The sequence below is a fragment of the Phoxinus phoxinus genome, assembly GCF_949152265.1.
Source record: "Phoxinus phoxinus genome assembly, chromosome: 2".
NCBI lineage: Eukaryota > Metazoa > Chordata > Actinopteri > Cypriniformes > Leuciscidae > Phoxinus > Phoxinus phoxinus.
The window spans coordinates 8,549,352-8,561,849 of record NC_136877.1 but is presented as its reverse complement, the minus strand read 5'-3'; the positions used below and the strand labels follow the sequence as shown (position 1 = coordinate 8,561,849).

The window sequence follows — 12,498 nt, the reverse complement described above, 5'->3', positions numbered from 1 at the left end:
GCTCGAAATGGCTGTTATTTCAAATAGCGTAGCATATTTTAAACTAATCGGTTAACCGGTTTCAACCGGCTAATGAGGCTCGGTGGTCGGTCAAGATTTTTTTTCGTTTTCGCCATCCCTATTCATTAGTCATCCCAGGTGTTTCCTATTAACCACACCCCCTTGTTATCTTGTTTAGCTTGTCTGTCCTTGTATTCAAGCCTGTGTGTCTAGTTCAGTTTGTCAATCCTTAATGTTTGTTGCTGGTTGTTCTGTTCCCTTGCCTGTTTCCTGATCCTGAGTTTACGTTTGAGTTTGTGTAATAAAGCAACACTGCAAATGGATCCTACTTCCTTGTCTGCTTCAACCACCCGTGACATAATGAGAACCAATGTGGGTTTTACCTGATCTCTGATCAGTTTTATACATTTGTAGACGTTAGTATAGTCATTAGACATTAGTATAATTAAAATTAATAATGGAAGTTAATATAGTCTCTTATTGGCCTGTTTAGCTGAGTCATTCATAGAACAAACAAAACAAACCCTGACAATTGATCAAATTGATTAGATGATTCAATAAAAAAATTTGCAATCGATTTGTAAAAGGTGTTTTTATGCATGTTTGGCCCGGGTTTTTGTTGCATTTACACTGTTCTGACCACTAGGAGTCACATTGGAGACGGGAGTCGGATTGTTTCGAAGCCTCGAATATGGCACATTTGCTTCAACTGTTTCAGTGTTTCACGAAGCCTCGACCACTAGTCCACCACTAGTGTACACATTATGCTATATTTTTCCTCAAGTGAATGAGGCAAAATAACATTAACACATATCCACTGAAGGCGAGTTGAATTGAAAACCCAAGTGCAGCTTTTATTAACAAAATGGACCATGGACAGGGTTATTTATACACAAGGACTAATGAGTAACAAGAAACAAGAAACACCTGAGCATGATCAAGACAATCAACCAATGACAAAACAGAACTGATGAACACATGACCAAAACAACCAATAAGAACAGGCTTGTTCGACTTGAACCGGCGCTGCACAGACCGATCGGTGAATGACATCATAGTACCGCGAGAGCGAATAGAGATTAAGATTAAATTGCTTAAATGTATGGAATATGTTAAAAAAATAATGTATGTTCTACATTGACTATTGGCCATACATTGACCAGACTGGCTGGAAATGATCTTTGCAGTAATCTTAGGCTATATTATTTTCTATCTCGAGTGCAGGATAACCATTATGTTTAAGCTTTACTGGAGCATCTGGATGATAGTGATCATAATATTGCATGTTTGCTCTGGGTATAAGAAGGAATGTGCATCCTGACAGTCCACAGAGACATGCAGCTTTAATATCACAAACAACTCCCTGTGATGCTTAGACAGTTGCATGTTTTCCGGTTTGCTCCATTGTGCCGTGCAAAGTTGGATGGGAATGAATGGAGCCTTTGTTCACCACACAACTTCTGCTTTTGTAATCAAGTCCAAGAAACTAAATTGTCCTTCATGCTTCACTCTCAAGATCTCCCTCTATTAGAAACCATTTAACAAATAAAAAAAAAATCTATTTTTTTTTTAAATTCCTTAATCAGACGAAATCAATATTTGAAATCCCAATGAAACGAAAGTAGCAACAGAACTTTTCTTTAAGATTGTGAAGTGCATCCAAGTGTAACGGATTGACGAAGATGTAGGGTGGGAACTTGGGTCTATGAAACGGTTGTAGATTCGATTTTGAGATGTGGGCAGCATACGTCACCAGAGAGAAGTCTGACGAAGTTAGAAGTTTTGATTAAACATTACGAGGTCAAAAAATAAATAAATTCACGGATAACGTTCATTTAGAAAATAAAATTTTAATTTCATGCCGCTTTTAACAAATAACAAATAACAAATACAGTCAAACCAAAAATTCTTCATACACCATATATAATTTTACTAGTGGGTGCAGGATACTATAGTATACTATAGGATACTATAGTTTATTTATGTAAGTGAGGATAGCAAAATAAAGTAAACTGTGACATATTATACCCAAAAATTCTTCATACAGTGGACTACCAGTATAATTTATATAGCCTAAACATTTGGGACCAAAAATTATTCAGACACTTTGACCTGACCATGTTTTGCTTAAGTGTATATATTTTTATTGCTAATGCGACCTTTTTACACCACAGGCTGAACCAAATTAAGCAGTGCTTGGCAATTGGCTGACCTAAATTGGTATTATCTAATTGTGTACTTAAATTAAACAGCTGACAGATATTCAATTCATTTGTGAGACAGTCTAACAGAAGGATGGCCAAAACCAGTGAAATATCAACTGATTTGATAACTGAGTTCTTGTCATATTTTATTACCATTTTTCTAAACTATAGCCAATAAACTGTGATAATGTGAGAAATTTTGAAGGTGTCTGAATAAAGTTTGGTTTGACTATATGTTTATATGTTTCAGAACTGTGGATTAAATATTCATATTATTAAATATATATACTTGTTGTTTCTTTGTCATATTTGTACAATTGAATTGCAATTTCTGAGTGAAAGTTGTTAGTAAATCCTAAACCATTAATATTTTTCCAATGTAGTACAATTGTACATCATCTGAGTTAGAGTTTACTTTTCAGTACAAGAATTACAGAACTGTACACCAGTGGCATGCACATAATATTAATCGCTAATAGTAAAGTGCCCTTTCGGTCGTATAGAACTTATTCACAGCAGCGCCATCTTTGCTTTTTAACGGGAATGAAAGCAAGGCTGTGTGGGATTCACATGCATCTCTTCATTGGGTTGTACTGATATTTAATGCGTTTTTGGATTTTTTTTTCTGCTGATGGAACACTGCAAAAATATCTTTCCAGTACATTTCAATAGACAAAAAAACTCCCGACAATATGAGCTGAGGAAAATGATTAGTGATCTAGGAGCTGCTTTTTACAGCGGATGCCATTGATAAGTCTATCGCTCACAGCCTCGCTTTCATACCTGTCATGGCACTGCTCTGAATATGAAGGTGTGTTGCAGAACGCGATGTCAACATAGGGTTAAAAATGGGAACATGATTTCCCCCTTGCAGCAGCGGAGGTCTGTGCACGCCATTGCTGTACCCACAATCACTGTACTGTTGTCGAGTAATTCATGTACACAAAAACCCTTGTGTGAGGCATAGCTTGCTGCACAGTCAGTGCTCTGTAGATGAAAATATGAAGCGTTATGAGAGACAAACAGGGCCAGACTGAAGTCGTTCAGACTGAAACGACGAAATGTAGCCGTGAATGTTTTTCTGAATAGTGAATGAAATTCTAGAGGTGTCTCTGCGGCCTTGAGATACAAGGTTTTCGAACTAAACGCCCTGACCCCTCTGAAAATATATGACACATCGTGCTCATATTTCAAATCAGTAATGAATATATGTGGGATAGCTGACGTTAAGGTCCATGTGTCTCCTCCCACTTATTGCTCTTTTTCTTTATTTGGCCATTGAAGAATGAATCGGTGAATTTTTTTTCGGGGTAAATTGCTCCTCTTTCTTTCAAATGTACATTACAGAATTTAGCGAAAGAAAACCTGCCAATTGTACATTTATTTGGAGGAATAACTTTTGAGATTTGTAACCCCAAAGTAATTTTCTTTGCATGGATTAGATGTATTTGTATTTCTGCAAGAGAATTTGTGAGCATCAAGGTAAATTTGAACACAATGCATATGTGTTTAATTAACATTTACATTTAGTCATTTAGCAGACGCCTTTATCCAAAGCGACTTACAACTGAGGACTACAACAAGCGAGTCATCGTGAAGAAGCAAAAATAACGCAAGAAGTGCTCAAAATACAAAGTTCTGGAATTGCTCAGAGTAGCATAAGCCAAAACAAGGGAGGGTAAAGGAGAGGTTTTTTTTTTATTTATTTTTTTATGTCAAGTGCTCACGGAAGAGATGAGTTTTCAGTTGTCTTTTGAATGTGGTTAGGGATTCTGCATTCCGGACGAGGGTAGGGAGATCATTCCACCAGCAAGGAACCGTGAATGAGAATGTTCTGGAGAGTGATTTTGTGGCTCTCTGTGATGGTACCACGAGTCGTCGCTCATTGACCGATCGCAGGCTTCTGGTAGGGATGTAGACTCGTAGGAGCGAGTGAAAGTAGGAGGGAGCTGAGCCTGTGGTCGATCTGTAAGCAAGCGTCAATGCCTTGAACTTGATGCGAGCAGCGAGTGGTAGCCAGTGCAGAGAGATGAACAGAGGAGTGACGTGGGCCCTTTTGGGCTCGTTGAAGACAAGACGGGCTGCAGCATTCTGGATCATTTGTAGAGGTTTAATTGCACATGATGGAAGACCAGCCAGAAGAGCATTGCAGTAATCAAGCCTAGAGATAACCAAGGCCTGGGCGAGAAGTTGTGTTGCATGCTCAGTTAGGAAGGGCCTGATCTTCCTGATGTTGTGCAGTGCAAACCTGCATGATCGAGCAGTCTTTGTGATGTGGTCTGTGAAGGTCAGATGCTCATCAAATGTTACTCCAAGGTTTCTGACCGACCTTGATGGGGTGATTAAAGTTGAATCTAGCTGGATAGTGAAGTCGTGCTGTAGGGACGGATTGGCAGGGAGGACGAGAAGCTCAGTCTTTGCCAGGTTGAGCTGCAGGTGATGTTCCTTCATCCACGCCGAGATGTCCGCCAGACAGCTTGAGATACGTGTAGCTACTGTGGGATCATCAGGTGGAAATGAGAGGTAGAGCTGGGTGTCATCAGCATAGCAATGGTAAGAGAAGCCATGTGCCTGTATGATGGGTCCCAGTGATGTGGTGTAAATGGAGAAGAGGAGCGGTCCAAGAACTGAACCCTGAGGAACCCCTGTAGTCAGTTGATGTTCTTTGGATACCTTGCCACTCCATGCGACCCTGAAGGACCTACCTGTGAGATAGGACTCAAACCAGTGGAGAGGAGTTCCTGTGATGCCCAGTGATGAGAGGGTGGACAGGAGGATCTGATGATTCACAGTGTCGAAGGCAGCAGACAGATCCAGGAGAATGAGAACTGATGATTTGGAGGCAGCTTTTGCGATCCGTAGGGCTTCTGTGACTGACAGCAATGCAGTCTCGGTTGAATGCCCTTTCTTGAAGCCAGATTGGTTTACGTCTAGTTGGTTGGTCAGAGAGAGGAAGGATGTTACTTGGTTGAAGGCAACTCGTTCAAGTGTTTTCGCAATGAACGGTAGGAGAGAGACAGGTCTGTAATTCTCTAAGAGTGATGTGTTTAATGTGGGTTTCTTAAGCAGTGGAGTTACCCGAGCCTGCTTGAATGCTGTAGGAAAAGTGCCAGTGTGGAGGGATGAGTTGATGATGTGTGTGAGTGCTGGTAGAAGTGTGGGAGAAATGGCTTGTAGAAGGTGTGAGGGGATGGGATCTAGAGGGCAGGTGGTGGGGTGACTGGAGAGGAGAAGTTTAGATACTTCTTCCTCGGTTAGTGGAGAGAATGAGGAGAGAAGGTGTTTCGGATTGGGAGGGGTTGGACTGGGTTCCTGTGTGTGTGGAGTTGAGAACTGACTGCTGATGGTTGTTGTTTTGTTGGTGAAGAAGTTGGCAAAATCATCAGCAGTTAAAGAGGAGGTGGGTGGTGGTGGAGGTGGACAGAGGAGAGAGTTGAATGTCTTGAAAAGAGTTCGTGTGTTAGCGGTGCTGTTGATCTTGTTGTGAAAATAAGAAGATTTTGCAGCATGAACATCAGCAGAAAAGGAAGAGAGCAGAGATTGATACATACTAAGGTCAGTTGTGTCTTTTGATTTGCGCCATTTCCTCTCTGTTGCCCTGAGTTTAGTCCGGTGATCACGAAGAACCTCAGATAACCAGGGGTTAGAGGGAGTAGTACGTGCTGGCCTGGAGGAGATAGGGCAGATATTGTCTAAAGAAGAAGTTAAAGTGTAGCATAAAGTATCTGTTGCGGTATTAACATCCATAGATGAGAAGTGTGAGTGTGAGGGAAGAGAAGATGACACAGCAGAGGAGAGATGGGAGGGAGAGAGTGAGCGCAGGTTTCGTCTGAAAGTAGCTGGTAGGGGGGTTGGTGGAGCATGGGTAGTGAGTTGTAGATTGAATGTAATGAGGAAATGATCAGAAACATGGAGAGGTTTCACCAAAATGTTGTCTGTGATGCAGTTGCGTGTGTAAACCAGGTCCAGTTGGTTGCCTGATTTGTGAGTACCTGAGGTGGTGAGCCGTTTGAGATCGAATGAGGCTAGGAGAGAGATGAAGTCTGTTGCATGCGGCTTCTCTAGATGAATGTTGAAATCACCGAAGACTACAAGTGGGGTGCCATCCTCAGGGAAGGAAGACAGCAGCACATCCAGCTCCTCTACAAAGCTTCCCAGTTGACCTGGGGGGCGATATATGACTACAATATGGATCTTAATGGGAGTTGTAAGAGTAATAGCATGATATTCAAACGAGTAGTTATTGCAGAGAGAAGAGAGAGTTGAGTAATTCCAATTGTTAGAAATGAGAAGACCTGTGCCCCCACCCCTCCCAGACTGGCGAGGAGTGTGAGAGAAGGAGAAGTTGTTGGAGAGAGCAGTCGGGGTTGCTGAGTCTTCTGGACGAATCCAGGTCTCAGTTAAGCCTAAAATATTAAGAGTAGAGTGAGATGCAAAGGCTGGAATGAAGTCAGCTTTGTTGACTGCTGACTGACAGTTCCATAGACCCATAGAAATAGAGAGAGGTGTGTGAGAGGATGGGAGAATGGGACGCAGATTAGCAGTATTGCGCTGCCTTCTGTGCGTGATGAGAGAGCGTCGTCGAGAGACAACAGGAATGTATTGAAAGCACATATTTAGTAGGGAAATACTATACCAGTGTGAAAGGAAGAGGGAGAATAGGATACTTAAGTGCCTTGTCGGTGTCCTTGCTCGGTGTAGTCGCGCAGGTAGAGTCGATGGTCTTTACCCGAGTCGGTCTTCACACGAGGAGAGCTGAACGCTTCCGCTGACGCTTGCGCGACAGCGCGCACACTACAGAAATATAGTGCTTTCAGCGCCTGAGTGAGGACAGCTGCTATTCCAGGCAATTAGCACAGGCAAATCAAATAATCCGAAAATGGGAGAAAATCGAAACTGCCTCTATGAACAGCTACACTTAAGTGCTATAAAATTTAAACTGCAATAGCCCAAAACATCATAAGAAGTAAGGTATAAATAAAAGCCATGTTCTCCAGTTCTGAAGGGCTTGCAGAATCACTGCCCTATGGACATAATGAGGACATACGTCTCATGGGAAGAACCAGATGTTTGCTCAGATGCCACCATGAAAAAGCAGATTGCAGAAATCTCATGGTGTAACATGAAAAGCTGTTGAAATTATTAAAAAGACCTGAAGAGTGAAATATGGAGGTTGGCACCTTTTACATTCAATGGCCATGACCTATTTTCTGGTCAGGCTGAGGAAATCTGATAAAATGCTTTGCTGTCTTTTTATCTCTAATGCTCAGTATTGGCTCACCGGGAAAGACTTTTTGAAATGGAAACATTTGGCTGTACTTTGGAGGAAAGCGCTGTGGGTTCAGAGTCGGATAAGAAGCGGATAAGAGTTGCATTCCTATTTACTGACACTCTGATACCGATACCAAAGCACCTTTTACAGACCACTAATGTTTAAGGCGTCGCTGTAAACCAGAACAAGTTGGCAAAACTCAACATTTTAGAGGTAATCAGTTAACATTAATCTTGCACAAACATTATATAACGCATTATATAATAGCAAAGCATGCTGGGAAATCCCAGCTCAGTTTCAGTCAAATTTAAGTTTGTCTAAATTAAAAGAAACAAGATTACTTAAAATGTGTCAGTTTTGTGAACTCAAAAGAATAAGAAATTCATACTTTGTCCTACATTGTTTTTTTGGGGGTCGGAGCATAACGAAGGGAAGGGTGTGTTTGTTTAGGTGTCTATTTCAAATATCAAGTGTTTCTCAGGAAATGCATACTGCCCCTATTATCCATTTTTTTTCAATGTGCAATGCATGCATACTGTAATATCCAAAAAAGAAAAAATGGTTTAGGGTTTCACAACCTTTTAAAACTTCTTAATCTTCGTTGACTTGCTTTCTTAAAAAATGCATGTATATAAAATGAAAATTCTGTTATCATTTCCTCACCCTCATGTTGTTCCAAACCCATAAGATGTAGGTCAATCTTCAAAACACAAATGAAGACATTTTTAATGACCTTTTTGTATCTTCTAAGTTTTGAGTCCCTGGCCTTTCAATGGAGGGATATACACATCTCAGGTTTCATTAAAAATATCCTAATTTGTGTTTTGAAGATTACCAAAGGCGTATGGGTTTGAAAAAACATGAGAGTGAGTAAATTACAGAATTACAGAATTTTTATTTTTGGGTTAACTGTCCCTTTAATTAATCAATTTGACCAGAGCAATGCCATATCTTTCTTGTTTTAGTTGCTTGGAGTGGCTTTCCTTGGAATCGGACTGTGGGCATGGAATGAGAAGGTGAGCAAAAAAAAAACAGTATCTAATGCATAATGCATAAAATTCATCTTTATTTGATAAGCATCTTAATGCACATGTGAAGTTGAGATGTCCCATGTTCTTCACATTAAATAGATGAGCTGGAGTGGTTTGTTGGAGACCTACATAGAGACCTACTATTATAGTTTTTATTCATATAATGAACTAGTTGCCAAGATAACATTTATATACTATATATTGTTGCCGTTTTTGAAATGTCATCTTGGCAACTAGTTCATTTTTATTATTATTTAATTGATCTACCAATGTGCTATGTAGGGTGGACCAAAAAAATTTTTTTAGACAGTTTAATATAAGACTGAAAATATTATTTACATTTTTCACTCAATGCTCCATCTGGTCTTTTACACACAAATATGTATAACACACATGGATATTGTGTGTGTGTCTGTGTATTCTTGATCAATCTGGCTGTTGCATTTTCTGTGCCATATTTGTAACTTTTAAAGAACACAAGTGCAAATATTTGTATCTGCTGTAATTGCAAACAGCCACATTTGAAACAGATTGGAATAGCAATTCAGCTCTTTAAAGCCCAGTCTGCTCTTTCTCTCTCTCTCTTCCTCAGGGAGTTCTCTCGAATATCTCCTCCATCACAGATCTGGGTGGATTTGACCCAGTGTGGTTGTTTTTGGTGGTGGGAGGGGTGATGTTCATCCTGGGTTTTGCAGGCTGTATCGGGGCCCTGAGGGAAAACACCCTCCTGCTCAAGTTTGTACGTTTTCCAAGTTTTGATTCTTATTAGGAGTTGGTGTAGCCTCATGCAAAACTGATTTGTAATGCCCTTTTAACACTTACCAAATGTATAGGTGTTTGTGCAATTGTTATAACATGCTTTGGTTCATCGTAAACCTGTATGAATTTCTTTCTTTTTCTGAACACAAAAGAAGATATTTTAAAGAATATTGGTAACCAAACAGTTGATGGGCCCCATTGAATGCCATAGTTTTTTTTTTTTTTTTTTTCATAATATGGAAGTAAATGGGGCTCATCAACTGATTGGTTACCAACATTCTTTAAACTATCTTCTTTTGTGTTCAGCAGAAGAAAGAAACTCATACAGGTTTGGGACAACTTGAAGACGAGTAAATGATGACAGAATTTTCTAATTCTAGTGTATTTGTCTTTTTCCTCTCCCAGTTTTCTGTGTTTCTGGGGATAATCTTCTTCCTGGAGCTGACTGCCGGCATCCTGGCCTTTGTCTTCAAAGACTGGATTAAAGATCAGCTCAACTTTTTCATCAACAACAACATACGAGCCTACAGAGATGACATTGATTTGCAGAACCTGATCGACTTCACTCAGGAATATGTAAGACTCAAGGCCAGAACTCATGTCTGAAATACAAAGGCAGAGAAAATACACTAGGAATTGAAAATGAGGAAAGGCGTAAACAAGATGAAAGAGGAATTAAAAGTGTGTAGGTGTGTGTGCACAGGAGAAAAAAAGCAAACTATCAGTTTATCTGTGCCACATGTCATCACAGAAGTGCACACAGGCAGTTCCCATAGAAACAGCATGACTTGATGATTCATTATACACTGTCAGACCTCACAGAGATCCCTGTCTGTTCACATTTCTTTTTCTTAGAATAGTAAGTTGTCAGCTCGGAATTGTGTTTATTTCGGGGCTATTGAAACTATAAAAAAAAAATTAAGATTATTATTATTATGGTAGTTCACACAAAAATTGTAATTTTGTCATTAGTTACTCACCCTCATGTCGTTCCAAACCCGTAAGACTTTCGTTCATCTTCTAAACACAAATGAAGATCTTGTTGTTGAAAGCTACGCAACTACCACTTTGATGCTTCAAAAAGTTCATAAAGAGATCAATGGTGTCAATGGAGGGACAGAAATCTCTCAGATTTCATCAACAAGATCTTTTCTTCAATCGAAGATTGACGAAAGTCTTAGGTTTGGAACGACATGAGGATGAGTAATTATTAATGACAGAATGTACATTTTTGGGTGAACTATCCCTTTAAACATTCTTCTGCATTACTTTGTTAACAGAGAACCTTCATTATAATCATTATAGAGAACCTTCGATATAATCATTATAGATTATAACATGTGAAAGTTCAGTTTCCTGTTAACAATACAAGTAGTAGGTCACACACTTGTTTCCTGAGGAATAAAACAGTACGTTTGTGCAGCCCCACACAGCACAACTGAAGCTTGTATTGTTTTTGTTTTTTTCCCAGCTTTATGCTCTTTACTGCAAATCTGTTTCCAGAACATGACTTTTCCTCTGGACAGATTTAATTAGATATCAGAGTCAGGCAGATGCTGTCATGTTATTTCCCTGCTGACCTTGCATGATAAAGACAGACAGACATAGCAAAGCACTGCATGTCAACATAATATACTAGTATAATGGGAGAACATGGGGGGATCGAGGTTTTCTTTCTTTAAGGAACAAGCGCCTTATGCCACATCTTTGACATTGATGTGTGTTAAGCAGCAGATACATTCTAATGGATTCAATGCATATGTATTTTCACTGTACTTCCTTATAGAGTTGTGTCTAATATTCCAAATTATTGCAATTTGATAAAAATGTTATGATGAAAGTGCATTCCAGATTGTAATGTAATTCCATGCCGGGCAATATTTTTTTTTCTTTAGTGGGAATGTTGTGGGGCGTTTGGAGCAGATGACTGGAACCTCAACATCTACTTCAATTGCACAGACAGCAACCCCAGCCGAGAAAAATGTGGCGTGCCCTTCTCTTGTTGCACCAAAGACCCAGCGGTAAGAGTTGCATAAATTATGTATAAATATATACATGCAAATAGTTCTTAAATATATATATGCATATGTGTGTATTTATATATACAAAATAATTATACACAGTACACATACATATATTATTTAAACACAAACTTTTATTTTGGATGCGATTAATCGTTGCCCATCCCTGTGTTATTTGTAACTTAATTACATTTTTATATTATGCTGTTTTAAAGGTTCCTCATTTTGTTTTGGAGTCTCTTACAATAGGTTGACATGGATCCATGGTCAAAAAACACAAACTTTCTCATAATATACACTGCAGCATCGCCTCTTTTTTTCACAGTCTGAAATGGTTCGATAAAGGATTCAGTTTCCTCTGATTGGTCAGACGGCCCAGTCTGTTGTGATTGGTCTACCACTTACTGTACAGCGCGTCACAAACCAAACACCTATTATCATATTTGAATTTCAGCTCTGGATCTTCCTCAGCGCTTGATACACAGTGATTATAACAGTAACAATGGCATTTTACCATATAAATTCGAGCCAAGTCCTCATTCTTTTTGAAGTGCATGCAAAGTGGATTTGCTCTCGCAGCGCATAAAACAGCGTCTTCTCAACATGTCAATAAGTCTTTTACATTCACAAACAGCTATATTACACACTACATGAAAGGTAATATCCAAACAAAGCATAATAGCACACTTTAAATATGATGCAATTGAGAGACTAGAGACATTTTTACCACTGAGATACTTGCCTTCTTGCTCCAAAACAAAATGAATGCAGTTCTTTTCTAAGCACAATTTGCAGGCCACTATTTTCCTGATTTAAAAGAGACTAAAAGCGTGAGGGGAAAGTGCAAACAATACATGACAGAGCAAAACAAAAGGGGAGTATAGAACAGGATTTGGTCTACGTGGACAGAGTAAAAATAACATTTCGCAGACAATAGACAGGCACCGGGAGCATAACATTTATGGCAAAGAGGATGGAATTATGACCTGTTGTGAGCAATTAACTCATAACAAATAATCATTATTGACATTAAATGATTCAGTTACGAGCCTTTCTATGAATGCAGCCATTCATTACTTCAGCATGACGGAAAACTGCAGGCGGTAATGTGTTTCAATCACAGTAAGTTATAATAAGAAAATTGAATAGTGAGTCTTTTACCTACTATGACTTCACTAAAATAAAGAGTTTGTTCATTTCAAAAATGTTCA

The 12,498-nt window shown here is 39.3% G+C and overlaps 2 protein-coding genes across 3 annotated transcripts in view; one reads left to right on the top strand and one right to left on the bottom strand.

Moving 5' to 3' along the window:
* Positions 1–12,498, top strand: part of tspan5a (tetraspanin 5a) — a 28,971-nt gene that overhangs the window by 7,539 nt on the left and 8,934 nt on the right. For both annotated transcript variants that reach the window (XM_079605244.1, XM_079605243.1), the window contains exons 2-5: positions 8,442–8,492; positions 9,100–9,246; positions 9,672–9,842; positions 11,162–11,287. In XM_079605244.1, coding sequence (XP_079461370.1) covers positions 8,442–8,492; positions 9,100–9,246; positions 9,672–9,842; positions 11,162–11,287 — 495 coding nt within the window. The remainder of the gene's footprint in view (positions 1–8,441; positions 8,493–9,099; positions 9,247–9,671; positions 9,843–11,161; positions 11,288–12,498) is intronic.
* LOC306987688 (uncharacterized protein) lies at positions 3,730–6,279 on the bottom strand. Its single transcript, XM_079592182.1, has 3 exons — positions 6,197–6,279; positions 5,756–5,871; positions 3,730–5,134 (listed from the first exon to the last, which is right to left on the bottom strand). Exon 3 carries the CDS (start codon positions 4,653–4,655, stop codon positions 3,915–3,917), a length of 741 nt encoding a protein of 246 aa, XP_079448308.1. The 5' UTR covers positions 4,656–5,134; positions 5,756–5,871; positions 6,197–6,279; the 3' UTR covers positions 3,730–3,914.